Genomic DNA, 27978 nt, shown 5'->3' with positions numbered 1-27978 from the left:
CCGTGAAACGGGCGCGCGCGCCGATGAGTATTTGCGCCGACAGATCTTGCCTTCTGGTGGCGCCGCATGCGGCTGTTCCTCATTCAGCCGGCTCCCTAGCCATACAATCGTCGGCATTTTCGAAAGCAGAATGAATAGGAGGAACCTCGTTCGGTGTCCCTTTGATCGGCAGACGAGTCTGTGTATTGAGAGCGGCGCGTATATAAAAGCAGGGGGAAGCAGGTCATGTCTCAGACAACAGTTGTTCTTCAACCGACTTCAACCCCCTCCTTTGCGCCTCACCTGTACACAGAATGGACTACGTCCCCCACGCCGCTCTCCTTCTCCTCACCCTCGTTCTTGTCTCCGTAGCGAGATACCTGATTCACATCCTTTCCGCACGTTCCGTCCTTCGACGCGTTCCAGGTCCATCCCCCTCCTCGTTCCTGTGGGGTGAGGAGTGGGATCTCTTCCATACATCTCCTGGCTCGCGTTACCTCTCCTGGCACAAGCATTTCGGCAAGGTCGTGCGCCTTACAGGCGCTTTCGGGGTAGGCCATCCTCCGTCTTCCATTCAATTCGTTGCTGAGTCTAATCATTTTAGCACCAAATCATCTCTATCACGGACCCTCGCGCCATATCGTTCATCATCTCGGAGAAGACGTACAGCTTCCCCAAGCCGCACGGTGTTCGCGAATGGTTCAAGGCAACTCAGGGCAAGGGCATCATCTGGGTCGAGGGTACTTGTCTTTTCCGCATTCCCGCTCCCTCACCTGACAACCATCTCAGGCAAGGAAGCTCACGAGCAGCAAAGGCGTCTCATCGCGCCCGCACTCAGGTCAGTCACCATTTGTAGCACTTCATCTTGTATGCTCAGCCCATACAGTCAACAAACCGTCCGCGCCGTCGTGCCCGTTTTCTACGACATCTCGGCCAAGCTATGCTCCCAATGGGCGAAGATCATCGACGCCTCACCCACTGGCGCCGCCGAAATAGAGGTCACCTTCTGGGCTGGCCGTTTCGCGTGAGTCTTCCCTCCTTCTCATCATCATTTCCCTTTAACCTTCCCTATAACTCACTAACAACCCCTCCTCAGCCTCGACGCCGTCGCGCGCGCCGCCTTCGACTACGACCTCGACTGCCTCGCCGGTACGCCCCACGCGCTCGCCGAGTCCCTCGACGGCCTCACGAACAACGAGGCCAATGCGTCGTCGTTCTACATGCGTGCCTTGTTCTGGCTTTTCCCGTCTATTCTTATGATCGGGGAGAAGGGGCGGATGATCCGGCGCTCGAAGGCGGAGCTGGGCGCGATTGCGAGCAAGATGTGGCGGGATGCGCGGGCGGGAGGGGATTCGCATGGGAGGAATTTGATTGCGACGATGCGTGAGTATCCTAAGATTGGTATAAAGGAATTGAAGGCTTATGCTGACCCCCATCACAGTCAAAGTCGCGGAGGCGTCGGGGAGTCAGTTGAGGGAGGACCAGGTCATTGACCAGATGCGCACGACTATCTCGGCGGGGTACGAGACGGTGTCGGCGATTGTGGCAGTGAGTATTTTGGTTCGAATGCTAAGTTGTCACTCGCTAACTAGCTCTTAGTGGATTCTCTATGAGATCGCCGTCCACCCCGACCTCCAGAGGAAACTCCGCGAAGAGGTAGAACACGCGGGCGAGCCCTCTCTCGACGAACTCAATGTCAAATACCGTCTACTCGACGCCACGCTGAAGGAGACCTTGCGCATGCACCCAGCCATCTTGGAGAACCATCACGAGGTCCGTATCTCTCTCTTTACTCTCCTCTTACCTTCACCCTCCCCACACCGTGCATCTCACTTACAACCACCCACAGGCATCAGAAACAATTTCCATCCCCCTCTCCTCCCCACTGCCCGACACCGAGGACAGCCAGCTCGTCGTACCCAAGGGCACCCTTATCGCCATCCCGCTCAACGTCTTGCAAACCGATCCTGCGGTCTTCGGCGACGACGCGGACGTGTTCCGTGCGGAGCGCTGGCTGGAGCGCGCGGAGAAGGGCGTGCGCCACAAAAGGGAGTTGTTTGCCTTTGGCGAGGGGTGCGTTGAATTTCCTGGCGGACGCCAGCCTGTCATATTTGAACGTCGCTGACGCCACCTGCAGTCCGCGCTCATGCTTGGGCCGCGCGATGGCGATGGCGGAGATCAAGGCGCTCGTCATCACTATCCTCAAGCAATACTCGCTCGAGTGCCACCACGATATCGAGGCGTTCCAGAGCTTCGTCATCCGGCCTCGAGTTGTTGGCGAAGGGCCGAGCTCTTTGCCGTTGCTCGTGCGCAAGTTGTAGTTTCGAATTCCGCATCGTATCGTCCTGACGCCGTTGGTTGTCTTTCACCGCGAGATGTGGTCTTGGATCCCGCGAGGCGCAGTCTTGGATCTCTCGATGTCCCACAAATCACACAAAATGTAGCCCGTGAACGACCCGCGCTTGTTAGCCGCCGGGGCCGCGAATAAATTAGATGTGATAATGTACAAATGCACAGCTTCTAATTCCGTTCCTTGAGCCGTCCTTCCATCCTTTTGAATCCCGGCTACAATACTTATCTGAGTACATTCCCCGAGTCGCTTCTCACGCTTCATGCCCTCGCACGCTATCGTCTCTTCCTCTGAGCCATCGTAGTGCCGCGAAGTCTGCGACCAGCGGCGGGTGGCTCGTTCGTGGTGGTGGCGGCCTGAATAGGCTGCTGAGGCGGGGCAGGTTGAGCTTGGTTAGTCTGCGATCGGGCGTTCTGAGCTTGCGTGGGCTGAGGTTGAGCGGGCTGGGGCTGAGCAACGGCCTGAGCCTGAGCCCGAGCCAGTCGAGCACGCCGCGCTGGGCGCTCGATAGGTGCACCGTCCTCAAGCAGTCGCTTCAGCGCCCTCTTCGTGCGATGAGCAATGGGGCAGTACTCTTCCGGAATAAGCTCGCCGGGCCCGTCCTTGTCGAAGTTCTTGCTCTCCGCGAGCTGCCACGCTGGGCACGCCGGGAGTCGTGGCGGGCGCGTCGTGGGAAGCGGGGGAGCCGTAGGAGGAAGCCGGACAAACTGGTCAGGGTGGTCGACGTAGTGGTCGCTGATTTTGCGGAAGGCGCGTTCCATCTTGAGGTAGATGTCGTCCTGGAAGAGGGACTGGGCGTACACCACGCGCCCGTCGTCGAGCGTCGTCGTCTGAGAGGTGTCTTGCTCGAGGTCGTTGTAGGCGTCGCGCAGATCGTTCACGAGGCGGACAGCGTCGAGAATCGGGTGGTCGTTGCCGTAGACCTTCGCCAGATCGTCGCAGAGAAAATCCGCTTCGCTGGGATCCTTGAGGAACTGAAGCCGCGTCTCATTCCCTTCGACGTCGCAGTCGAAGAACTTGTCGTTGTGGATTCTGAACGAGCCTAGGAGCGCGTTATCCATGCCGTCTAGCAGTCGCGTTTGGGAAACCCGGTAGAGAATATAAGCGAGGAAGGCCCAGTAGACAGACTCGAGATCGTGGTAGAAGTTGGTGACGAAGTTGTTCTTCTCGGACGGGCAAAGCTCGTCGTCGTCAGAGTATGGAGCGAACAAGTACGATTTTTCTTGCGTTTCGACGGCCATGAATGGCGGGGTTCCCTGAGAGTGCAAGGGGTCAGAAAAGCCGATCACTCGGTAAGGTAATCGAAACGCACGATGTAGCGCTCATTGACGGGAGCATCAAGGTATGGCCGCGCAAATTCGAGATCTGTGATGATTGTCGTCCATTGTTCGAGTGCCTCCCTATCCAAGTCAAGCAAGGAAGGAGGCACCAGACCGCTGACATGATGGAGCAGAAAGTTCCCGAGACTGACGTCCTTGTGCAGATACCCTGCGCGCTTCATGTACATCAAGACTGCGAAAGGCCTGTCAGCTAACGTCCACGGCAGGATAGACAAGACGACTCACTCCTGGCTACCTGGCTGAGCGCGTGAAAGAAGAGGGCGGGATTATCGACGGACCCAAGGTCGACACAGAGCTGCTTGTAGACGCCGCGCATGTGAAACATGTTCCAATTTTCTTCGGCGAACCTCGTATTGACCACTGTGAACTCAGCCGGAGGGCTCGCAGCTTCGTCACCCGAATCCGGAAAATATTGGACGATCCCGTCCTCGAGGATGTCCATGAAGTGGCCCTGCATCGCGGGCAAGACGCCCGCCGCGTCCATCTTCTCCTTGATATCTTTCTGAATAGCAATCTCGTGCCGACGCTCGTTGTCATCCCAGTAGTCGCGTAGCACCGCAGGCGTAGCCATGAGCTCGCGTTCATTCGGGTCCTCCGCATTGTCCAGCACTTTCTGCACCTCGAAGACGGTCATGCACTTGAGATTGTAGCCGGGGTAGTCTGCGATAGGCGTGGTGATGATGCGCGTGGTTTGGTATGTGAAGGGCGTGTAGGTGTCTTCGCGGTCGCATAAGAATTGATACTGGAGCTTGCCGGCGACGTCTTTGACGCGGCGGACGCTGGGATCGAAGCCGAGGTCGGGAAGGGGGGAGTAGGTCACGAAGAGGACGAAGTGGATAAGCCATTGGGGGTCCTATTGGAAGGTCAGTGAGGTCCAGGCAAGGCGATTGGTGACACGCACGTCGTTGATGTCGAAAACCGGCGAGCATGCTGAGTGCGTGCGCGTATGACACCAGATGCGCATAAGAGTGTTCTCGATGGTGAAGGAGAAGGTTGTTAGATGCCTTGCGTCGCTCCAAAAGACACTGGCCGCGTGAGTCAGAACCCGATGAGCATTCTGACAGCCATGTCAACGTCGTGCGAGCGATTCAAGATGAGGGACATACCTCGCGAACACCATGTTTCGATTCACTCGTTGTGAATACTCCGCCTGCCACCGTGTCGGCCGTGAAGAACGATTGGCCACCGAGCCAGTCGACCGTCGGATTGCGCGCGCAGCCACCATCGCAAACGTCGCTGGATGCCGGAGAATCTGCCCTGACAAATGCAGCGTCTGCGCCATGGTGCGCATCCTCGCTATGGCGACTGGGCATCGGCCTGTTCGGCATGCCGCATCTGAACGTGGTCGTGCGCTTTGTCGATGAGAAGTGGTAGGGAAAGAGCTACTCGACAGTAACAAGGATCTTCTCCACGATCTCCTTGATACCCTGGAGTCTTTGTTGTTTGACAGCGTCCGATGGGGTCTGCCAGGACCGAAGCCTGATATTTTTCGCAGGCCTGCGACGGAGAGGGGCCCACTGGTAGCTTTTGTTCAACACGCCCTTCTCGCGCAGTTCGTCGATTGTGAGTCGTACGTCGTCATCGGAGGAGCGCCTCCATCGTGGCATATATCCTATGAAAAAGTTGAGCATGTTGCCGATGAACAACGTCCTTTTGCCGTAGTCGGATTCCTTGTGGTAGTCCCGTGCACGCTGGCCGTAGTTACCCATTCTTGTGTTTTGGAGTCTCGTGCGTACAGGGCAGTGAGATAATGGAAGGAGGAATGCAAGGGCTGGCGATGCCACTGGAGGTGATGGTCAAGGTGCAAGTTCAAGTTCAGAACGCGATCAACAAACAAACAAGCACGTGCGCTCAACAACAACACGAGGCCTCGCAGCCAATCGCTGATTGCCGGACAAGTTCGATTCTCGCCACGTTCCTCTTCAGCGTGTTCGTTGCGTGCCACAGATACTCACATCGACGGCGTTATTGGCTGGACTTTACTCACTTACGAGATATTCATATTCTAGAAACAATAGATATGCGCATAACTTACTATCCACTCTGCAATAACCCATGCCAGATTAGGGTTACAAGCCGCCGGACTCCCCACGCTCGTTCTGCCAGATATGAGGTCACTCTCTTCCCTCTGCGATACAGCAATACATGCAAAGAGATCTATAGCTCCTGGTAGCTCAACCACATCAGGCACGTATCCTGCGCGTCCTCTTCGCCGGGGGCTCGCCAGCAGCGTCGAGAGCACGTCGTTTTAGCGCCGCTCGAGTGCCCGCAGCAACAGGAGAAGTCGGTGCAATGGCCCCCACACATTCCGCACATTCGCAAGTCCCATCCTCGATACCGTCCTCCTCTTCAGGCTCCGCCAGCTCCCATACCGGGCGCACCGGGAGCCTCTGCTTGGGAATTTCCTCGACGTTGCGCGGCGCGCGTGGCGGAGCTAAGCAGAAGATATCCGGATGGTCGAGATAGTAATCGCTGACCTTGCGGAACGCCTTCTCTATGCTGTCGTAGACCTCGTCCCTGAAGCATTGGAGCGAGAATATTGTCCGTCCGTCGTCCAGTGTCACCGTAGAGCCTTCGACACCATCGCCTTCCAGGGCCATGTACGATATCCGCATGTCCAGGGCGAGGTAAAAGAGCTCGAGCACGGGATCAGTGGGATATATCTCCTTGAGCAGGTCCATGGGCGTGCTGTACCCATCGGCCTCCATGAGTCGGAAGCGCTCGTGCTTGAATATTCCTTCCGCGTTGGTCTTGAAGTAGGCCTTATAAAAGCATTGAAGCTTGTAGAGCATGTTCTTGGTACGGTCAGGGGCGGAGGTGAGCAGCAGTCTTTGCGGAATGCGATTGAGGATGTAGTCGTAGGCCATCCAGAGGACCGCTTCGAGGTCGTGGTAGGGGTTGTAGATGAAGTTGTCCTCGTGCGTTGGATCTGCCGGCGTTATGGGCGCGTTCGTCTGTTCGCCGGTTGATTCATCGGGTAATTGGTCGCTGTTGTGCCGGTATGACTGTAAATACCACTCCGTGGACATGTACCGATACGTTCCCTAGTATGTCGGATGAGTTAACGATCAACACGACGAGACGAAGACAACGCACCCCTTTGTAGTCTTGGGAGGCACTGTAATACGACCTCGACCATTCGAGGTCAGAGACTATAGTGGTCCAGTCGTCCAGATCTTCGCGCTTGATGTCGTGAAGCGACGCGGGTATTTGCCCGTCGCGCCTTCGTATCAAAAAGTTGCCCGGGCTCACATCCGCGTGAACATAGCCGGCATGCTTGAAGTGTCGGAGGGCTGTCGCCAACACAATCAGTACTTTGCGAGTGTGCAAAAAGACTCGAACTTACTGTCAACGACCTGGCTCATCGCGTGGAAGAACAGGGCCGGATTGTCGACCTTGTACAGATCGGTGCACAGTTGCCCGTACACGCCCCGATAGTGTGGCAGCTCGCCCAGCAAGTAGCTCCATACCATGACGGGCGAGCCTCGGGAGCCAGTCTCGGGATACCACACCTCGCCGTCTTCAAGGATGTCCAAGAACCTGCACTCCATCTCGGGATAGAGGCCCTCGCGCCTGAGCGCGTCGATTATATCGGTCTGCTTGTCCTTTTCATTCGCAGCCATGTGCGGCTCGGGCCAGTAGTCGCGCAGGACGTGCGGTGTGGGTCCTAGCTTGCAGCGCTCGGGGTCTGACGGGTTCGCGAGGACTCGTCGCACTTCAAAGACTCGCATGGACTTGCGGTTGAAGCCGGGGTAGCCGGGATTGTCGGGGGTCCATATGGTGCGCGTTGTCTGGTAGACCCTGGGGCGCTGCTTGGCGTCCTTGTCGAAGAACATGAACTGATACTGCAGACGCCCGTCGATGTCGCGGACGCGGCGCACGCCCTTATCGAGTCCGAGACAGCTGCACGAGCTGTAGGACATGATTATGATGAACTTGATCAACATGATGGGATGCTGAGGGTGATTCGTGAGTGAACGAGCACGAGCGATGGGCGACAGAGGAAAATGCTGCGTACCTCGTCGACGTCGAAGGGCTCCGATACAGCACTGCCTGTATGATAGTGGCTCCATACCCTCATAATCGTGTTCTCGATGCTGAAAGAAGAGACTGCGAGGTGTTTGACGTCGCTGACAAGCACGTCTCTCGCGTGGGTCAAGACACGTCGGCCGTTCTGCTGGCGTGTGAGCTTTGTCTCGACGACCAGGTGAATTGGAATCTCACCTCAAAGACTCCAGCCACCGTCTTGTCCATGGTGAGCACCCCGCCCGCCACGGTGGCGGCAACGGGAAAGGACTGGCCATCGAGCCAGTCGACTTGGGGGTCGCAAGCACATCCACCAGGCTTTGTAGGAGACCACGCAGCAGCATCCTTAGTCCTGATGAACGCGGCGTCTACGCCAGGAGGGTCGCCGGCGCTTTTATCTTCGATCGGTCTCGTGGGCAAACCCCAAACAAACTTCGTCCGGCGAGTTGCGGGAGAGCATAAAAAGCCTGCCACGCTTTCCGCCGCCGTGCATACCTGCTCCACAATCTCACCAAGTCCTTTGAGTCGCTGTAGCTTGGCCCTGTCTTTCTTCGACTGCCAGGAACGCAGTGGGATCTGCGCTGGTCTGCGATGTAGCTCTGCCCATTGCCCACGGTGATTGAAGGCGCCATTTGCGGTCAGCTTCTTGTGAATCTCCTGGATTTTGTCTTTCGAGGGAATAGTCGATCCTCTGAATAATTGGCGGAGAATGTCATTTGCCTTGATGAGAGTGGTTTTCCGCCCGTAACTGGTAGCGCAGAACTCGTTGAAATTGGCGATACTGTAGCTTTCCATGTCGGAAGCCGCAGAAACGCCAAAACCCAGGATTGTGGAGATATATGAGAAGTGAGAAAGAGTGGATAAAAGAACACAGAAGGAATTGGCTTTGGTCAAGAGCAAGCCGTCGATGGAATCCGAATCAACGCGACCTGCCGCGTGCCCATCACGTGAGAGATCTGGCAAGCGGCCCGGTACGCCACGAATTCCCCGAATGGGCTCGATCGCGCCTGCCATTGCCGGTGACCGTTGACGGCGACCGCCAACTGTTCCGTCTTCCGCATTCCGGACGTTGTTCTGACCATCTGAGGGACAACTCGGTGCCCACTCTTTCTTCCTACCACTATGTCGGCGATATTGCGCGCGAAGCTAGGGTCCCGGCCGGCGAACGGACACACTACTTTCCTCCCTCACATCCGCAAAATGGTGTTCGAGTACTGCGAGAAGTGGCCCACATCCGCGAACACGCGCACGTATCTTGTCAAGCACCTCGAGGACCTCGCGCGCGAAAACCCGCACGTCGAGATTGTGGTCAAGCCGAGGAACCACAAGCAGCCCATCGTGAGGGGATTCTACGGTGCGCGTACCCTCGGCGGCTTCTGTCCCGTATTTCTGAGCTGACTTCGGCTTGTCAGTCAATAACAGGGACAAGGTCATCCCTCTGCGGGACTTGGAGGTGAACGGCATCGAGAAGAAGGTCCAGCTGCTACTCGACTCTTCTGGGGCGAAGATTGTACCCCTCAAGCGCCGGACGGTGGAGAGCATGACCGAGTCTGCGAGGGGCATATGGAGTGGATTGCACGCACCCCGGCCACAGCTATAGTGCGCTGTCACTGCATCCAGTCTTACTTCATTGTGCGTCAACGTTCGTGTCCTTCAACCTGTGCTGACGGTGTTATAGATGTAGAACCACCCTTAATGCACTTTCACTCACGCCTCTTGACCCCTACCCCTGCAGCTCGGGCGGAGCAGCACCGCCTGAGTAGTAAGGATCAACGCTCACAAGCCGTTCATCTCCACCTCCCGCGGACACGGGCATGAGCGCTGCCGACCGCAAAGAAGACCGCTCAATGCAGGTCCGATGACTATTCCTGCCTGTAGAACTCCAGAGTCGAATCGTAGAGCGCACTAAATCATCCACTCTTTCAGCGTTCGAAGCATGAAGGCAAAATCTCCAGGCCCAGGCTCGCCTTGTCGCGAGAGCAACTACCGCCGTCAAGTAAGCACAACTTCTTGCCTATAGAGTCCGGTTTTGACGTCAATGCCAGTCCGCTTTTTCCTGTCAACATCCCGCTTTGGTTGCACCCTCAACTTGAGCGTGGCCTTGCGCTGTAGGAGATAATGTTTGATGTCTTCATGTTGCAGCCCCTTATCCAATCGCGTTGGACTGTCATCGTCAGAGCAGGCGGGCGAGACACTTCTTCCTTCTCACCAACATGCATACCGGAGCCTTCACGTCTGCCGTGAGGAAGCAGCGTCCCGCTCATTGCACTTCTGCCACATGCCGCATGGCCGACGAGCTATGAAAGCTAGCCCTCGAACTTACTTCATTGCTTCTAACCGAACTTTCTTCTACACGCAGCCCGACTCAGAAAAGCAGAGCCGTCACCGCCGCCTACCCCAAATCGTACGCACCCATTGTTTAATCTGTACGTTAACTCATCTCTGACTATGTTTTAGGCCATCCGCCGCAGACCTCGCCGCCGGAACAGTTGCAGCAAGAGCGGCCTGTTGTCCCGCACCACGTAAAGTCCCCGCCTGCGATGGAGGCAGCGCCTAGGCGAGGTCACGTGGGAGCTCTGCCTCGCGGCCTACACGCTTCATGAGCGCGCTATCGCCCTTTGCGTACTGCATGTCTCCGTCCGAAGCTCTCCTCATTCGCCCTGAACACGTGCGGGAAATGAGGTGATGAGGACTAGTTAAACGCGCGAGCCGACGGAACCTTTCTTCTTTACTTCCCATCGCCTGCGTTCCCCTTTGTGTGTCCGTCCACTTAGTCGTGCGTTCGCGCGTCCCTCCGTCCCTCATTCGTTCTGTCCGCTACGATGTGTTCTGTACGTTGCTCGGTGCTTGACGACGGGGGGTGTGGGATGCTAATCCTCGCACAGAATGATATGGAGACCGGCGCTTGTCCACGGCGCTCGCTTACGCTAGACGAGTTGCGGTGGCTGGAAGCAAGCGCCTGGTTTGAAGGGAGGGCATCGCGACCAGCGTCGCCAGCGGTACGCCCTCTTTCCTTATCTTACCGGGCGTGCGACGCTGACCCTCCTATAGCCATTCGACAGAGACAGCTCCCCTCCGCGGTGGTCTACCCTGTCTACTTCGGCCCCCGAGCGATCGTCTGCCTTCCCCAGCCACTACGACCTGCCCCTCAAATCCAAGTCGCCGATGCATCTTCGCTGTGTCTTGGTGAGTGCGCAGCTGCCTCGCGCGTTGGAGTGCGTCGCTCACATGCCCATCCATATCGGCGCCGCAGACACCACCCACGCCCTCGCCGACACCACCCCCGCCACCCTACTCCTCTCATGCGGCATCGATCCCCCGTGCGGCGTCCAAACTCCGCCTTAAAGACGATCCCCTCCCCCACGTACAGCCCACGGAGATCATACCACCTGATGAGGGCCCGCGTCCCACTGAGTGGATCAACAGGCGCCCACGACCCTCACGCTCGGGGTCCTCAGCCTTCAGCCAGCGTTCAACCAGCCAGCGGTCAGTCACTGGCCGTCCAGTCACGCGCTATGCGGGGCCGAGCACGGCGTCTGTGAATACATACTCGACCGCGCGGCCGGAGAAGGAGAAGACGAAGGACGCGCCTTTCTGGAAGGTCTTCATGCGCCCGCGGTCGCGCACGGTGCCCTCGGAGCCCCGCGCGCTGAAGACGCACCCGTCGCAGGCGCTAACGCCCTCCGTGGCGCACTCGCTTAGCACGCGCACGGCCTCGGGGCAGAGCCGCACGCCGTCCATGTCCTCGCTCACGAGCTCCACGACCTCAGATTCGTCTGCGCGGCCTGAGACGCCGTCGCCCCTTTTGCCGTCCAGCAAGTTCGAGCCGCACCATCGTGGAGTGGCGGGCGGCGCGCCGCCGTGCCTGCACCACCGAACCGCGCGCACGTCGTCTGTGACGACAAAGGACAGCGCGGCTACAAAGGCGAGCGCGGCGTCTGCGTCGTCTTCCATCCCCCCGCCCTCTGCGATGTCGTCTTCCAAGTCTGTGAAGTTTGCTGCTGCACCAACGGTGCACTATGCGAGCGCGGGATACTGGGAGGTCGAGGCGCGGTTATGTGCGAAGGAGGAAGAGAGCCTGGGCATCGACCTAGATAGCATGGACTTCGACCTCGAGAGCGAACACGGCGCGCTCATCGCGAGCTTGCGACCACCGCCGTCGCCCAAGAAGGAGAAGAAGGAGTCGAGCTTAGGATTCGGAAGGAAGAAGAGCAACCGAAGCAGGAGCAGGAGCAAGGAGGGCGAGGATCGCAGCCTACGACGCCTGGTTGGCCTCCGCCGCGCGGGGCCACCACCACGACCGTCGATCTCGGGCCCGTACGCGCTGGGGACAGCTCCGGTACCTGTCCCGCGCGACCACGACGCGCCCGTCTCCTCCGCCTCCTCCTTCATGTCGACCGGCTCGGGCTCCTCGTCCCTCCGGTCGAAAGCCTCCCTCCGCTCCCGCCTCTCCAGGCGCACCGGCCTCTCGTCGTCCCTTCCCCTCCGCCGCGCGCCCTCGATGGACAGCGTGAAGAGCGGCGGGGCGCGGAGCCTCGGCAGTATTGCGAGCACGACCGGGAGTGTCCGCGGCTGGCTGGGCCGGGTGGGCGTGCCGTGACCGGACTCATGGCGCGCGCCTGGCCTATTGCCCCCGGACTGCCTTCTTGGTCGGCACCTCGCGTGCTGCTATGCTCTTCTTGGACGCCCACGGTAGACGCTTGACGCCATTCCGCCGGCCCTGCACTTGGCTGGCGCTCAGCCCTCGACGGGCTTCGAGGCCAGTGACTTGCTGCTCTCTGTCTCAAACTAGCGCGGTGCTCGCTATGCTATCACTCCATTGGCATGGGAGTGCGGCCCCGCCATCGAGGCGCCCACCGCTGGACAGTTGCTCGGCGCTTCTGGCGGGCCGCACCCTTCCTGCCTATGCAAACAGCCTATGCTTCGGGACTCTTCTCCCGAGAGACGATGACTTTGGATAGTGTCCTTGACTTCGGATGATGACCTTGACTGCGCATTACGACCTTGGACCATGCTCTCCCACGATGACTTTGACGCGTTCAGGTTCTATTCTCGCCAGCCGCGATGGCTGGATGGACGCGCTGCATGCTACTATTCGCTGTGAATGCCTACTGTATATCGATCAACTTATGACTATGTACCTTGACGTGTACGATAATCATGTTCATGCCGTGTACGCTACGATGACCGAGTCATGTACTTACGACGATGGATGGATGCGATGGATGTTGGTTGATGTTGATGTTGAAGAGCCTGCCGGTGAGGTGCCTGCGCGAGAAATCGTCGAATCGGAACAGAGTCGAGGACCCAGGTACGCTTTCCATTGCATTGAACGTGCGTCAGAGACGCCCTCGACGTCAGCTGCAGCCAGTCAAGCTGCAGCCAACTATGAGAAAGTACGGTACCTGCCGGTAAGTCCGTGATGATGAACACACGTTCCGTCCATTGTTCAGCCGCAATTTGCCGCTTCATCCGTTGGATGGCGAGCGCGGAAGGACCATGGAAAGTCGGGGAATGTGCAGAGGCGCCGAGCGGCATGTTGACCGAAACGTACAGTACCTGTGCGTCATGCGCGGCCTCGAAGGCATGTCAGGGACCGCCGGGCGTACGCTGGACGAGAGCTCGACGAGAGCAGGCCAGAGTCGGTCGCCATACACTGGCATTCGGGGGAGCGGGAAGGTGCATAGAGATCTTCATTGGCGCCCCGTGGGATGGGGTGGCACGCCCGTGGGCAGTCCGCGGGGCGTGCGCGAAAAGACCTGCCGACGAGCTCTAGCCCGCCGTCTATCGACCCCGCGATCGCGGGGGTGTTTGGAGCTTCGAAGAGCGCGGAACTTGCGAGAGCGACAGAGAACGCCCCCCTGCGTGCGCGCAGTGAGAGTCGAAGGTCAAGTATCAAGTGGAAGAAGAGCGGGAAGACAGGTGGTTTTGCTGCCGCCGGCCATAAAACACGTGCGGACTAAGATTAGGCGCCATCAAATCTCGGACTCCGTGCAGGCTGCCGCTCCGCCGAGAGACCTTCAGAACTCAGAAACACAGAAACATCGCCGAAATGACTTTCTTTTCCGCGGACAAGGGGGGCTTGGGGGGTACTCATCTTGGGGGATGCTCCACAACGCCTGCCCTTAAGCTTTTCTAGCGGCTGAAAGAGTGCTCAAGATCATTTTATGGCTTCCCTCGATGGCACTATCGAAGTAGTACGTGAACTCAGCGCTTGCTGGACGGTTGTTTACAGGCCTTCGCCTTACGGAGGGGGCATTTCTCAGGTTGTTTTTAGCGAAATAGCCTTCAGGGGTGCCGTATCGATGATACTATCAAATTGCGCAGCGCTCTGGGAGAGGATCGTGCCGGTCCAGGCTCATCTGGGATTCCTCTGCTATCACCGTCACGGCGCGACATGGTGCTCCAATAACCCCCGCCGCCTCTGCTTTCCCTCCCCCACCAATGCCAAACCCTCACTCCAGCAAGAAAAGCCATGTCCACGTCCGACTCAACGAGTCGGCTCTCTTTCTCCGAGTCCCCTCCGACCCAGAGAGCGCCGATGAAGCGCCACAAGCCCCTGCTTCACTCCGCGGACTGCTCATCGTGCACCTCACGAAACCTGCGCGCATATGCTCTATTGACGTAGAGCTGGTGGGTACATCGCAGGTGCAGTGGCCAGACGGTGCGTGTCCCCTCGAGCGCCTTCCCCTTCGCCGCTGACCGTTCCCCCAGGCTTGGGAACACATCACGTCGAGTACACGGACACTGCACGCATCTACCATCAGTCTCAGACGCTGTTCAAGTCGCAACCCAAGCCGCGCCGCGCTTCTTCGGTCGGGCCAGGCATCTTCCTTGAGCAGGACGACAGCAGCCAGCCCAGCGTTAGCAATAGCGCTAGCGGAAGCGCTGAGGGAATGATCGAATCCGTGCCTACACTCCTCACTCCCCCTCGCGCACCCTGGGCCGATGTCGTTCCCAGTCCTCCCTATACCCCGACGAGGGAAGAAGCGGACGACTACTTCCGCCACCATCCGCCACAGGCCTTCTCTACTACCCCCATGGACTCCTTCCCCTCGATCGGACAGTTGACGACCTCCCGCTCTAATCCGAACCTATCCCTCCCGCCACCACCGAACCTCTCCATGCCTGGTGTCCGCCCTAGTCCCTCGGCTCCGGAATCACGACGCAGTACGCCTTCCTCCACGCGGCAGTCCTCCCCAGTCATCACCCCTTCGAGCTCAAAGGAAGCCGCACACAGCAAGCACGCCAGTTTCCACCCCCACTCCCACTCCCATTCCCACTCGCGTTCGTTCCACCTGCCGCATCTCCCCGTGCCACACCTCTTCTCTTCCTGGCGCCAAAAGTCGCCGAAGGTGGAGCACGCCCACTCGCATGACCACGAAGAGACGCGGGGAGCGGACGACCGGCGTTCGCGTTCCCGCGCGGTGCGGTCCAAGTCTAAACCCCCACCTGCGACCGCCTTCGACGAAGACGAGGAAGACGATGTTCTCCCACCGGAGCCTTCTTTGGGATGGAAGGAGTTCCCTGCGGGCACGTACACGTACCCCATCTCGTTCACTGTCCCCGGCAATGCGCCGCCTTCGCTGGAGACGGAGTTTGGATCAGTGGTATGGAAGCTGAACGCGACTGTGCAGCGGCAGGGCGCGTTCGCGACGCGGCTGCACGAGTCGCATACCGTCACGGTCATCACGTGCCCGACCGAGGATGATACGGAGGATACGGCGAACATCATCGTCGAGCGGTCGTGGCATGAGCAGCTGCAGTACGCGCTCACAATCTCTGCGCGCAGCTTCTTCATTGGCGCGACCGTTCCCTTTTCGTTGACGCTATTGCCTCTCACGAAGGTCCGTATTCATCGCCTTGCGCTGTTCGTTGAGGGTGAGTCCGTTCTGATACTGCGCTTGCGTGTGAGGCTGACCCCCCGTCTAGAGCAAACCGTGTATCTTGCGCATCAAGATGAGACCGCCCGCACCGACCCAGTGCTGCGCGTCCCACTCATGATGATCAAGCACGAAGTCGGCGGGCCCATCCTCCCCCTCGACGGCGACGTGCGCAAGTCCCCGTTGCACGTCCTCGCCCAGTCCAGCGCCGACGCCCAGCAAGAAGACCTCGACGACCTCGCGAGCACCTGGACGGGCCCGGGGCCCTGGCGCGTCAGTGGCACTGCGCGCGTGCCCAACCTCCTCCGCCCGACGAACCGCAACCGCCGCGCGGGCGTGATGGTCACGCACGCCGCGAAGTTCCTCATCCGCGTCGAGAGCGACCAGGAGATGGACCCGAAGACGGGCCGCCGGAAGCTGTACGACGTGACGGTGCAGACGCCGATCCAGGTGTTCTCCTCGCGCTGTGACCCGGGCGCGCTATGTCTGCCGCAGTACAGCGAGGGGGCGGGGGGAAGGGAGGCGCGCGACGGCCGGACGGGCTCGGATTCGTCCGATGTGAGCATAGCGGCGATAGATGAGGTGAATGCGGACCCGCGGCAGATTCCGAGTCTGGCGGGGGGTGCGCTGCAACACCTTTTCGGGCGCAATGCGCACTTCGAGCGCCTTATCGCCGGCCAAGAGAGCGAGTCGGGAGAGGCGCCGCCCGCGTACGATAGGTTGGAAGGATCGCGGCTTGCGTCGGCCGTCAGTGGCTGAAGGACTGGGCTGTTATCATCAAAGTGTTCGTTCACCAGGATCGAAGGAGTTCCGACCACCATCGAAGGAGTTCCCACCAACATCGAAGTTCCCAGTATCGGTTCACAGGTTGAGTTGTGTGATAGACGGGGGTGGATGATCTTTGTACATACATGATATCTCTACTTACATCAGGGTTCTACGAAACTCACTTTAGGTACGCGCTGTAGCATAATGGGATGACCGCGACGACACTAGACTTTTAGACAGACAGACTGCATATTTACTTAGACTACTTATGGAACACCACCCGACCTGCTCTTCTCTCTCGTCTTCTTGCGCTCATGAAGTTCTTCTAAGTCCGCTAGCAGATATGATAGACCAAGCGCGTCAAGGTCCGCATTTACCGCGTAAGCCTGGTCTTTGTTTACTTTTGCTTGCACCTGCAGGTCCTACGCCAAGCCTTTTTCTCGCCGATCGATCCTCCTTTTCAGGCAACCTTTGTTTTTCGTCGGCATCGACGTATTTCCCCGTAATTCCGCCATGTGGCGCCCCCGGCCTTCGCCTGACGCCATGTCTTGACTCATGGCCTGACCTTTGCTGTCTTATTCATCCTTCTTGCCACTCGCTTATGAGTCTGGGGTGATTCTCTACTGGCCGCGGCTCAGGCTGTACATATAATCGCACCAAGACGACGAGTTGGAAGAGGGGCTCAGACTCCCATTCACGGCGACCCAGGAACGAGGACACGAAAACGGTAGAAAGGCAGTCAGACTGCGACAACTAGACTCACGGATCTCGTACGATATTAGACGACGCTCTTCGCCATGTTAGAAAGTACTGCTTCGCCACCGATAGGCCTGCGCTGGCGGTCTTCGTCTTGGTTCACGACGATAGTCGTGGGGTTGGGTGAGTTGTTTTCTAGCCCCTGAATCGTTTATGGCTTTCCCAGCGGTAAGCAGACGCAGATTGATTGACATCGTTCTTGCAGGCATAACGACCGACCTTCTCGTTTACTCTATCATCATCCCGGTCCTGCCTTTCCAGCTGCAGGAGCTGGGATATAGTGGCGTGTCCGGCCTGGTAGGATGGCTACTCTTCGCATACTCCGCCGGTCTGGCCCTTTGTGAGTTCGTCTGCCTCTACCTCTTCACACTCGTCTAACCACCCTCCAGTTACCATCCCCATCGCCGTACTCTCTGAGCGCTGGGGCGCACGCCGCTGGCCGCTCATTGTGGGCCTCCTTATCCTCGTCGGCTCACAAGTCATGATGATGGAGGCGCCCACGTACTGGGTGATGTGCCTCGCGCGCATCATCCAGGGCTTCGCGAGCAGCATTGTGTGGGTGCTCGGCCTCGCGCTGCTGTGCGACTGCACGCCTGCGAGCTCAGTCGGGCAGAAGCTGGGTTTTGCGATGATGGGGCTGTCGGTTGGGTGAGTGGGATCTTGTTGTTTGGCTGGTTGGATGGGTATTGTGGAATGCGATGCTGACCCCGCCTTTGCAAACAGCTCGATCGTGGGCCCACCAGTCGGCGGTGCGCTGTATGAGCGCTTTGGCTTCCGCGGACCCTTCATCTTTGGTATCGGGTGCAGCGTCGCAGACCTGGTCGGCCGCATCGTCATAATCGAGCGCAAGGATGCTCTGCGATGGGGTGTCGATCCGGCGGCAGAGGTGGAGGTTGCGCAGACCGAGGCTCGCGACGAGGAAGCGAGATGCGCCGAAAAGCCCCCGGTCATCGTTGGCGAAGCGCAAGTCGCGAACGAAGGCACGCCTCGAGAAGGTGGCGAAGCGCAGACGGGTGCTCCGGCAGCTCCAGGAGGGTTGGAAGAGGGCCGGTCGTCGCCCTCGGTCGTCTCGCCTCCAGATGCCGTTGCGCGAACGATATCGAACAGTTCTTCCCGCAAGCCCCATTTCTCTGCCGTGCAAGTCCTGCACAAGCTCCGCCGCTCACCTCGCGCGATCGTGACTGTCTTCATGACCTTTGTTTGGGGGTACGTTCTCTTGTTCTATTCTAGTTGCTAATGACTGCTTCGCTGATCGGGTCTCCTTCCTCCAGTATCGCGTACAGCGCCCAAGAACCCACTATGCCGCTGCATCTCGAGGATAATTATGGCCTCAGCTCGTCCAAGGTCGGCTTGATTTACCTTGCAGGGGTCATTCCGACGCTATTCTGTATGTGCCCCTTTTTCTCTCTCTGAGTCCGAACGATGGAACTGACCTCGACATTAACTCATAGCCTCGCCAATTACAGGCTGGTACACGGACTACAAGGGCGCAGAGTGGGCGATCTCGTGGTCGCTTCTACTCGGCCTCCCGTGGTGGGCAGTCATAACAATTGATGGGCACCTGGCGCTGTTCATTGTGGCATACTGCTTTGAGAGTGAGTACAGCACACCTATCGTGCCAAACATGTTTCTGACCTTTTTTCATTGCAGACCTTTTCGTTTCGGGCGTAGTTTCACCGCTAACGGCCGAGCTAGCTGCTGTCGCTCGAGATATCGAGGGTGTCGGATGTACGTCGTCTTGATCATATTCCATGCGCATATCCCGACTGACTGCTCTAGACGCTCATGTGTACGGCGCCTTCAACCTGGCATACGGTATCGGGTCTTCAGTCGGACCTGTCGTTGGCGGCCAGGTACGTATCACATACTTTGATGAAGAAACACAAACTGATTTGCATACTACAGATGTACGACCACCTCACCAGGGGATGGCTGGCAGTCTGCCTCCTCGCGTTGGGACTTTCGGTCATGAGTCTCACCCTCGCGTTCTGCTACACCGGGGAGAGGCCGCTTGGGAGGAGGCTGTTGGACCTTTTGAGGAAGAGGACGCGCAAGGCTGAGCCAGCAGCTCCGGAGACTTAGGCTAGTGCTAGCTGGCTTTAGATTGGTGGAGGCCGCCGCAAACGCTTCGGAGGTTCTAGAGGGTGTAAGTGATTTAGATGAGGTACAGGTTCAGTCTGCAGTCGTATCACCCCTCATTCGTATGTAGCAAATATCACCACTCCTCTTCTCCCCCTTCTAATCGTTGCTTCGATGCAGGTGTTGAGTGCTGAGACTGACTCGGGTGACATGGCCGTCAACAACTGCTAACGGGTCGCTTTCTCGCCCGACTTCCCTGACAATCTTTGCCCGCAAAGTCCAAGCACGGTGTAGAGTGTCTATTTAGAATAAAAGCGGCATTGGAAGATAGAAATACGCTAGGCGCGCTAGAGCTCGTGTATCTCTTTTTTTTTGGGTACTGTAATCTCTGGAACATATTTGTCCTCGCTTGCACGGCAAGTCCCGGACGCACATCACACGTCACGATTGGTCACGCTTCTCCTCCTGGACCTCTCAACTCGGCGAGAGCAATACTCTCGATCTGCAATTCCAAGGCTCTCCTTTGTTCCTGTCCTCATCTGTCTTTCCCTAATATTCTTTCTTATCTTTCCGTATCTTCAGGCAACGACCCCAAGGATTGGAATACACTCCCAACGATGGCGGAGAACGCATACCCCTCGCCGACACAGTCACTGTATACGGAGGACTTTCAGGATCTTCCCTCCCCATCGTTCACCTCGGATATCACGCGCAACCTGAACGCGCAGAACAGCCTCCGTCAGACGTCGGAAACGCTGCAGGCAACATATCGCCGCTTGCGCCAAGTGCGCCAGAGCCTGATGGAGCTTACGGCCTCGCTCCCATCGCACTCGCGCCAACTAGAAGACACCATGTCGCTCATGGACCCCGGCCACGAAGCCATCTCGCTCGTCGATCACGATGACGATGAGCGCCGTCCGACGACAACAACAGCGGCGGCAGCAAGCACGTCCCGCTCGCCTGTGGCCACCACCACCCTGCACGAGCTCGAGCGCCTCCGCCCCACCCTTCCTCCCGAAACATACAACCGCATCCGCCAGTTCGCGATGCGCTACGACTCGCATGCGTCCTCAGCGCCGGGAACGCCGGCGCTGCGTGCGGGCCCCCTCCCTATACCCTCCCCCGTGACCGGCGTACGGTCCCCTCTGAGCCCGCGCAGCCGACCCTCCCTCGCCGAGCGCCGCTCAGAGCACGCCTTTGTTCTCCGCCGCGGGGATGAGGAGGCGCAGACGACGCTCGGGCGGCGCGTCACCGCCCGCGAGGCCAGCCCGGGCGCGTCTGGCGATCGGGGCACCCTCCCCGCCCTGCGGATCATGCGCACACTCTCGCGCACGCCCGACGCGCGCCCCGTCAACATCGACGGGGATGCCCTGTCGCCGCTGGAGCCCCGCGCTCGCACGCCCGTGGCTGGTAACGAATTATACATCCGCACGCGCGCCACACAGGCGGGCGGATCGGATCAGGGGGCGTCCGCGGGGCGGCAGACGCCCTCTGGGAGACAGACACCCTCTGGCCGGCAGCTGGGGCCCCAGAGTCGGTTGTCGACCTTATCGGGGCTGGGTAGTGTGCAGAACATTGCATCGCCGTCGTCGCCGATGCTTCCCCCTCGGCCCGTGCTGTTCGCCGAGCCTGAGTCGATGGCGGAGAACGAGAGTGTTACCGTGAGCAATGCAGAACGTCGGGCAGCGGACGTGCGCGCTTCCTACCTGTGGGATTTGGCAACGCCTCAAGCGCCGCGACCCCCGCGACCTGTGGCACGGACTGGTGCGTATATCATGCACACGTACGCGTGTTGGCTAACGCAATACACAGTGCGCTACGACGTTGACGGCAACGAGCTACGCGAACCTTCCCGTGAACCACCAGTGACTCGCGCACCCATTACCCCAGACTCTGCTCACGGGGACCCGCGCGTCCGCCTAGGCGCCTCGCGCAACCTCGAGCGCAACGAGCATGGCGACGCCTGGGTTCTCGTCGATGACGATACATCAACTGCCGTCAATGGAGGCCGCGCCGCCGCCGACCGTGCGTGGGCCGCTCGCCCTGAGTTGCAATCTTGGCGGGAGTGGCAGTCGGCGCGGGAATGGCGAGATCCGCTCGTGCGCCGGGAAAGGGAGAGCGAGGCGCCACGGAAAGCGCCTGAGCCCGGGCTCACCACGACGGGAGAGCCTGTGTTCTATGGGTCTTCGGAACCGTTTGAGCCGGATCCTCTACCTATGCCGTTGGGCGAGATGGTCGTGTACCCCGCAGAGACCCGGCGGTCGCTACCGCGGCCACGGACAGTGGGCATAGAGGCCAGTGAGGCTGGTCGGTGAAGTCAGCGACGCTGCAAGGTGAAGCAGTGGAAGTGAAGGATTTGTGAGAGTCTGGAGATCTCGATGAGGCAGGGAGCTGCCCTGAATTGGGTTAAATCGATACTCGTACAGGGTCCGTATATGTCCTACTTACCCGCCTGCAGAATTCAAGTTTCTGGAGTGGCGCTAATGGAACATGATAACACCGAAAGCTAGCTATGTACGAGTCCGAGTTGCACTTGAAAGGGTGAGGAATGCGCCGGCGGATGCCGGTCTACTATTTTCCCTCTTTTGGTAGGTTTTGTTCTTGCTTCCTACCTCTTCGACGTGTCATGTAATATGACCCTGACAATTTCGACTGTTTTTCTCTTTCTTGGGACCCATATAGCACATATGGGTGCTAGTCAGTGCCGAGTGGCTCTCTAGTAAACGCCCTAGTCAATGCGCTTATCGCGCTGAAAGATCACGACTTGGGCTCTTGCCCAAGCTTCGACTTTCATTGGTACGACGCTGTCCTTCTTCAGCATACACGATGATGAATGCGCTACTCCTGAAGTCATGTTAGGGCTCGAGTGCACACATGGAATGAAGTGGTGCGTGTTCAGTCCATGCTGGGCCTTGGACAAGCTCTAATCAACCACTACCATCTAGACATCCACTTTGTCACCCATGATGCAGTGCATTCTGCATGGATTGCTCCCCCTCACAGTTTATCGCGTAACAGCATATATTTGAGGATGATCGTAGGAGCTGGGCAGCCGAGTCTGCAAACCTCCCGGACCCACCCAACGGCGTTGAACTCGTCCACAAGCTCGAGGCTCACTGCATGACAATTCCGCCAAGCCCGTGTCGCTCCAACGCCAGCAGCTCGGTTGCCAATCGTCATGCAAGCCCTCAACGTTGCCAACTGTAACGACTGCGTCATACCCTCCGCATGTGCCTCATATACCGCGCACGGCCTGCAAGTCCAGGGCACAGTCCTCCCCTCTTTCTCCCCTCTCCTAGCACCTTCACCATGTCGCTGAGCTCGCTCAGGCTGCTCGCCCTTGTTTGTGCTTTGGAGCTCTCCGCGGGTGCGCCCCCCGCGACGGCGACCGTGCCAGCCATCATCCCCGATCGGCGGGACTTCATCTCGAGCGCGACTTCGGTGGCTGGAAGCTTGACCTCGGAGGCAGGCGATGCGCTCACTTCAGCGCTTCCATCTGCGGTGCAGAGTGTGTACTCGTCGCTAGCATCTGCGGTTCCGACCGAGGCGGTCGCGGGCATGATCCCGGGCTTCGACGTGCCGTCTACGGACGACATCAAGAGTCAGGCAGGGCTCAGCGACGAGCAGATTGAGCAACTTCCTGTGCGTATATTGAACATTCCGTGAGTGCTTGTATTGTATGCGCCTGTGATCGTCACTGACAGTGCATACAGTGGATATGCGAACCGTACCGACAATGGATGGAGCGTCCTCTTCCACGGACAAGCGTACCGCCAGCCGCTGGACAACAGCTCCAAGCTCGACGACCTTACCAATGCATTCCTGCCAGAGAAGGACGTGTCCGAGCTTAACGAGACACAGCAAGAGCAAGCACGCAACCTCACCTCCGCCATATATTCGCTACCAGTGTCCGACCTGTCCCTCACCTTCACGCTGTATAATGCGACGAAGGAGTCACAAGACAGTCCGATATTCAAGTTTACTTTTCCTCTGCCAACGGATTCGCGCGGAGAGTTCAACCAATTCATCAATATGAACGAGAGTGTCCAAGCCGATCTGGGAGAGCGTGTGCATAGGATTGAAGTCCGGACGAATGCTGGCGATCGTACGTGCATTGTCCATGATTATGATGTATATGCTCACGCCTTCGCAGTCGGCAACAGTTCCGCTTTCCTCGTCCCACCTGAGGGCATAACCTTCCTGGCCGACATCGACGACATCCTCCGCGTCACCCGCATATACGCGCCCCTCTCCGGTCTCAACAACTCCTTCGCCAACCCCTTCACTCCCTGGTCGAACATGCCCGCCGTCTACGCGCAGTGGCTCGAGACGATCCCCAGCGCGCACTTCCACTACCTCACCACGACGCCCGAGCCCGCGACGCGCATGTACGAGTCCTTTATCTTCGGCAACTACCCCCTCGGCTCCTTCGACACGCGCCCCTACAACTTCACCACCTTCGAGCAGACGTTCCGCGTGCGCGCCGTCGCGCTGCGCCGCGCGCTCGAGACGTTCCCGAACCGCAGGTTCGTGCTCATCGGCGACACGAGCAACGCGGACATCATGCGCGACTACCCCGCGCTGGCGAAGGAGTACGGGAACGTGCAGTGCATACTGCTGAGGAATACGTCGGCGACGGATAGTGGAGACAAGTTCCCGTACGACACGAGTGGGCTCGAGGGGCTGGATAACTCGACGTACTTTTTCTTTGATGTGCCGGATGATTTAATGGGGCTGGATATCGAGAATGGCGAGTGCGTGAATGGATCGGTGGCGCAGAATGTACAGTATGGGTACCAGAACCTGCCGACGGACCCGGACACCGACGCGGCGGTGCGGTTCAGCAGTGTTGCGTCCCAGATGGGCTTGTTGGCGATAGGGTTGGTGGTTGGCGCGCTGGCGATGTGAGGACTCGATGTTTATTGTTACGACCTTTGACGCAAACGGACAACCTTGTACAATACCTCGTGTAATTACGTACGGTACAGTCCTTGTACAGACTCGCTTGACGTGGTACAACGCGTCAGCGCATCAACCGATTGCCACACTTGCCCTCTCCGAGTCAGGCCTCGCTCTTTAACAAAACACACGGTCGGCAGCGTCACTTAGCCGTGCCCCTCGGAGCTCAGTCAGCGCACGAGCGGACAAATGCATGGCTGCATGGATACCGGACTGTTCTCAGAGGCGCTTTGGCACGCTTGCGATACCGCCGAAGTCAGATCAATTTACCGCACCCCCAACCACTGACTTTGGTTTGCTGTGAAAATTCGGTCCCGGACATAGTTTGCGCATCTTTGATGTTTGAGTAACATGATCTGGAGCCCAAGTAGATTTGTAGACTATCTTGCCCTCTAGAATGTATGCTTCGGCCTTGCTTTATCCGCTTTATGACCCCGCAGACAAAGTTCAACCAGATAATCTCCTTATGGAGTTACTCTGGCAGATGCCGAAGCGTGCCGTTTGAGCCGGGCGTGCGAACGCGGTTGTCTTTGTTCAACCACCACTACCGTCGGCCACCGCGATCCTCTGCTGCACCCACGGCATTTTGTACTCAGTGGCGACCTTTGCCGTTTGTTTCTGCTCTCATCCTAGCATAAAAGGTGCGCATTCAGCCTTCAACCATGCTCTTCCCCACCCTCCCTGCCCGTGGCTTCGCGCTGTTGCTCAATATGCAATCTCTTCAGAATTCCAACCACCGCGTCAGAACCGACACTCTTCTACTAGCTCGCCATAAAACTCCCCGGACCATGGATCCCGAGAACCTCACGCAATTTCGAGCACGCTGCCGTGAGAGCGCCATCTACGGTGGCAGAACGCGCGTGGCTGGCATGAACGCCTTTTACGCGAGCTATCTCCCTCAATGGGAGCGTATTACCACCACCGAGTGGGCCACGCTTCATCGAGCGCTCATCCGGAACGGGACCATCACCAAGAGTGGTACATGGGCGCGACTCCCGCGACCCAACAAGAAGACTCGCACCCAGAATGAAGACGACAAGTGTCGAGTAACTGAGGACGCGCATTTCCGAAATCTGGAGAAAGTCGTGGAACGGGTACTGGCCACGGCGGAAAGCACCTTAAAGGACCGTTTTTCGCCCGACAAGCGCACGACGAAGTTCATGTGCCGGCCCCTGCACACGACGGACTCAGAGGTCCCGGGCTCCTCTCACCGCGTCGATGCTATGTTCGTCAGACGCCACTCCTCGTATCCCGCCGTCGCCCTGCCAGGTGGTTGCGCTCGCGACAGCAATGCCGGAGTCTACGACGGCGAAAGGATCATGACCGCTGATCTGACGAGCACCGGGGAGTTGAAGTTGGGCGTAACGCCTCAGGATATTGTCAATGTGCGTTTACCCTAGCTTTGAGTTGCTTTCTGACTGACAACGTCTACAGAACGAGGAGAAGACACTGGGACACGCCGGCCACGCGTTTTGGAACGACGTTGGACGTGTTGCTGTGCTGTCGTTCACCATGGAGGGAAGCCTCATGCGTTTATGGCACCATACCCGCTCGCATACCGTTGCTTCCGCCTTGTTCGATATACATAACGTACGCCACCTCAGCTGCTACCTCTGCGCCTTCGATACTAACGATCTTCCTAGGAACGGCTATGGTTCGTCGAGTTCATCCTATTGAACACCTATGCACCACTTTCTATGCTCGGCATCGATCCCACTGTCCGTCGTGTCATCGACGATGAAGCCCACCTGCAGTACCAGTTCGACATATACACCGAGGATGGATCATACAAGACCTACCAGACCGAGAGCGTCCTGGAAGACGTCGACGATCAGCCCATCTACACGCGCTCGATGCGGGTGTTCAAGGTCCATCTCGTCACCCACAACACCGACAATCCGAAGGAGCGCGTACTCGATAAGACACCGAATGACCTTCGCGACTACTGGGTGTTCAGCGACGTGAAGGATGAAGGCGTCATACAAGAGGGCATCAGGCGCAAGTTGGAATCGTTCCCCGACTGGCCCCAGATTAAAGACCACTTCATGGGCATCGAGGAGGATGGCGCAGTTCGGTATCCACCCGGGGATCCGACGGCTCGCAGTAGTGTCCCTCCTCCTCCTTCGGACTCGCTTTACTTTCACTTCATGAACAAGGACAACCCGAGCAATACTCCGGCCGCCGAAGCCAAAATCAAGTCCGCAAGTGCGACTCGAGACTGGGAGAAGAAGCGCGATGGCGTTGCGAAGCTTGCGCCCGGGGCGGCCTCGGATCCCGTCCTACAGGTGCACGGCAAGAAGCACTGCCGCACCAAGTATGTGCAATTCTGCATGGACTTGTACAAAGTCTCGCACCCTGCCCTCTATTTCTTCGCTTTGAGTCAGGTAGTCAGGAGTGCGTACTTGAATTTGGTTGCCTCATTCCATGCTGATTTGTTATATCTGTTGCAGTCCTCAGATACCTGAAGCGCGAAGGTTACCTGCACAGGGACGTTAGTCCTGGTAATTTCCTGCTTTACCATCGAAGCGGTACTCTGCCTACGGAAATCGTCGCAGAGTTGGATCAGTGGATCACCTTGGTCTCTGATCTGGAATACTCAAGGCCCTACCACGGTGGCACCGGACATGACCCTCTCACCGTACGTGTGCATTCTCTTGTGTCACTGCGATATTGACCTTTCCACCAGGGTACATCAAACTTCATCGCAATCGAAGTACAGAGACACGAGCATATTTTTGCCCCATTGGCCCTGGGCACGTTCCCACCTATTTCGACCTTCTTCGCCTTCAACTACTACCATGACTGCGAGTCGGCATTGTGGATGGCGCTCGACTTTGCTTTTCGCAAGATATCCAAGAGCAAACTCGGCACCTCGGTATCCGGCGATTTGGCCGAAGAGATCCTGCGCGGGCACGCGGTTGACCTCTTTCCGCGGATGGAGTCCGGGTCAGCGGCGCGCCACGGTCTCCTCACGAACAACGGAAAGATAACAAGGCTCGACGCCGCTCTCTGCGCCGTCTACGGCCTCGACACGCCATTACGGAAGATCATCGCTCTCATACCGAAGATGCGCGATGCCTACGAGAATCTCGAGGACAGTGTACACGTGCCAACTATCAAGCTCGACGAAGACCGTCAAGTACTCGACGATTCGCTCTTCTTGGACGACATTTACGACAAGATGGAGGCTACCTTCCGCGAGATCAGCGACGCTTTCCTCAACTGCGATGAGGAGTTCGTCTGGCTGCCTCCTCCACCTGTGAAGGTGATCCCACCACCTCGCTTCGCCTCTGAGGCGCGCATGCTCGGCCCCGAAGTACCGCCCGTGATCGACTCGGAGGAGACGACTCAGGAAGACAACGGCAGCGACGCTGACGCTGACGGCCCCTTCTCTCGGCTGGATACCCCCACGCCCGGTCCTCGAACACGCAGTCGCGCTAGACAGGCGAAGGCCAGCGCAAACTCCTCAAGGGACACCTCTACCGATACCCAGCGCGGCGCCCGCAAGCGCGACACTCGCGAAACCGGCACTGAGCGAAAGCCGCCAAGGAAACGTTCTCGTCCTAGCCCTGAGCCTAAGCGTCGGTCTGATCGTCTTGCGGCGAAGAGCAAGGAAGCGCTTCCACCGGATGGACCTGTGGCCTCTAGGACTCGGTCAGGCGGTCGTTCCAAGTCTCCGAAAGACTCAGGAAGCCGTCAGAGAAAGCGGTCGGGCAGGCCCTAGCATAGAGTAGAATTCGAACAAGATTGTACTTGTATCTGTTTCCATTCCATCTTCTCATCTTCAGCTTGAACTGGCGTGAGGTCCTCTAATCTTGCTATACGCCGTGTTAGAAGG

The 27978-nt window shown here is 58.2% G+C and overlaps 11 protein-coding genes across 11 annotated transcripts; 9 read left to right on the top strand and 2 right to left on the bottom strand.

Moving 5' to 3' along the window:
- Positions 1-293: 293 nt before the first annotated feature.
- Positions 294-2300, top strand: SCHCODRAFT_02662483 (cytochrome P450; the record flags this gene model as incomplete). Its single annotated transcript, XM_003037578.1, has 9 exons — positions 294-506; positions 584-719; positions 769-817; positions 866-1003; positions 1076-1362; positions 1421-1527; positions 1579-1752; positions 1829-2052; positions 2117-2300. The coding sequence occupies 9 exons, from the start codon at positions 294-296 to the stop codon at positions 2298-2300; spliced, it is 1512 nt and encodes a 503-aa protein (XP_003037624.1).
- Positions 2301-2604: 304 nt separating this feature from the next.
- On the bottom strand, positions 2605-7923 carry SCHCODRAFT_02683809 (uncharacterized protein; the record flags this gene model as incomplete). The annotated part of the gene is made up of 13 exons (XM_050346762.1): positions 2605-3510; positions 3642-3841; positions 3895-4522; positions 4571-4726; positions 4776-5021; positions 5061-5379; positions 5406-5452; positions 5705-5797; positions 6051-6713; positions 6766-6962; positions 7016-7572; positions 7688-7722; positions 7894-7923. 13 exons carry the CDS (start codon positions 7921-7923, stop codon positions 2605-2607), a joined length of 4077 nt encoding a protein of 1358 aa, XP_050202016.1.
- Positions 7924-8724: 801 nt separating this feature from the next.
- On the top strand, positions 8725-9766 carry SCHCODRAFT_02609472 (mitochondrial 54S ribosomal protein MRPL51). Its single transcript, XM_003037579.2, has 4 exons — positions 8725-9049; positions 9108-9327; positions 9374-9691; positions 9741-9766. The coding sequence occupies exons 1-2, from the start codon at positions 8818-8820 to the stop codon at positions 9293-9295; spliced, it is 420 nt and encodes a 139-aa protein (XP_003037625.1). The 5' UTR covers positions 8725-8817; the 3' UTR covers positions 9296-9327; positions 9374-9691; positions 9741-9766.
- On the bottom strand, positions 9236-9879 carry SCHCODRAFT_02609471 (uncharacterized protein). The gene is made up of 3 exons (XM_050344376.1): positions 9741-9879; positions 9380-9691; positions 9236-9327 (listed from the first exon to the last, which is right to left on the bottom strand). Exons 1-2 carry the CDS (start codon positions 9759-9761, stop codon positions 9419-9421), a joined length of 294 nt encoding a protein of 97 aa, XP_050202015.1. The 5' UTR covers positions 9762-9879; the 3' UTR covers positions 9236-9327; positions 9380-9418.
- Positions 9880-10562: 683 nt separating this feature from the next.
- On the top strand, positions 10563-12295 carry SCHCODRAFT_02486756 (uncharacterized protein; the record flags this gene model as incomplete). The annotated part of the gene is made up of 3 exons (XM_003037580.3): positions 10563-10694; positions 10747-10881; positions 10949-12295. 3 exons carry the CDS (start codon positions 10563-10565, stop codon positions 12293-12295), a joined length of 1614 nt encoding a protein of 537 aa, XP_003037626.2.
- Positions 12296-13771: 1476 nt separating this feature from the next.
- On the top strand, positions 13772-16806 carry SCHCODRAFT_02609461 (uncharacterized protein). The gene is made up of 3 exons (XM_050344375.1): positions 13772-14359; positions 14410-16711; positions 16766-16806. Exons 1-2 carry the CDS (start codon positions 14140-14142, stop codon positions 16335-16337), a joined length of 2148 nt encoding a protein of 715 aa, XP_050202014.1. The 5' UTR covers positions 13772-14139; the 3' UTR covers positions 16338-16711; positions 16766-16806.
- Positions 16807-17143: 337 nt separating this feature from the next.
- Positions 17144-19184, top strand: SCHCODRAFT_02488637 (MFS general substrate transporter; the record flags this gene model as incomplete). Its single annotated transcript, XM_003037582.1, has 10 exons — positions 17144-17225; positions 17308-17442; positions 17492-17750; positions 17826-17968; positions 18107-18320; positions 18386-18489; positions 18554-18697; positions 18753-18830; positions 18882-18931; positions 19008-19184. 10 exons carry the CDS (start codon positions 17144-17146, stop codon positions 19182-19184), a joined length of 1386 nt encoding a protein of 461 aa, XP_003037628.1.
- Positions 19185-19652: 468 nt separating this feature from the next.
- SCHCODRAFT_02609453 (uncharacterized protein) lies at positions 19653-21686 on the top strand. The gene is made up of 2 exons (XM_003037584.3): positions 19653-20945; positions 20994-21686. Exons 1-2 carry the CDS (start codon positions 19799-19801, stop codon positions 21494-21496), a joined length of 1650 nt encoding a protein of 549 aa, XP_003037630.2. The 5' UTR covers positions 19653-19798; the 3' UTR covers positions 21497-21686.
- Positions 21687-22490: 804 nt separating this feature from the next.
- On the top strand, positions 22491-24089 carry SCHCODRAFT_02490216 (uncharacterized protein; the record flags this gene model as incomplete). Its single annotated transcript, XM_003037585.1, has 3 exons — positions 22491-22843; positions 22895-23286; positions 23335-24089. The coding sequence occupies 3 exons, from the start codon at positions 22491-22493 to the stop codon at positions 24087-24089; spliced, it is 1500 nt and encodes a 499-aa protein (XP_003037631.1).
- A 713-nt stretch (positions 24090-24802) lies between these two features.
- SCHCODRAFT_01338048 (uncharacterized protein) lies at positions 24803-25187 on the top strand (the record flags this gene model as incomplete). Its single annotated transcript, XM_003037586.3, has 1 exon — positions 24803-25187. A coding segment is annotated over one exon (385 nt), but the record flags the coding sequence as incomplete, so codon positions are not given.
- A 176-nt stretch (positions 25188-25363) lies between these two features.
- Positions 25364-27864, top strand: SCHCODRAFT_02486520 (uncharacterized protein; the record flags this gene model as incomplete). The annotated part of the gene is made up of 5 exons (XM_003037587.2): positions 25364-25525; positions 25575-25730; positions 25784-26534; positions 26591-26778; positions 26827-27864. 5 exons carry the CDS (start codon positions 25364-25366, stop codon positions 27862-27864), a joined length of 2295 nt encoding a protein of 764 aa, XP_003037633.1.
- Positions 27865-27978: the final 114 nt, after the last annotated feature.

This window comes from Schizophyllum commune (genome assembly GCF_000143185.2).
Source record: "Schizophyllum commune H4-8 unplaced genomic scaffold SCHCOscaffold_2, whole genome shotgun sequence".
NCBI lineage: Eukaryota > Fungi > Basidiomycota > Agaricomycetes > Agaricales > Schizophyllaceae > Schizophyllum > Schizophyllum commune.
Note: the sequence above shows the minus strand (reverse complement) of the source record. Positions and strands in the feature narration are given on the sequence as shown.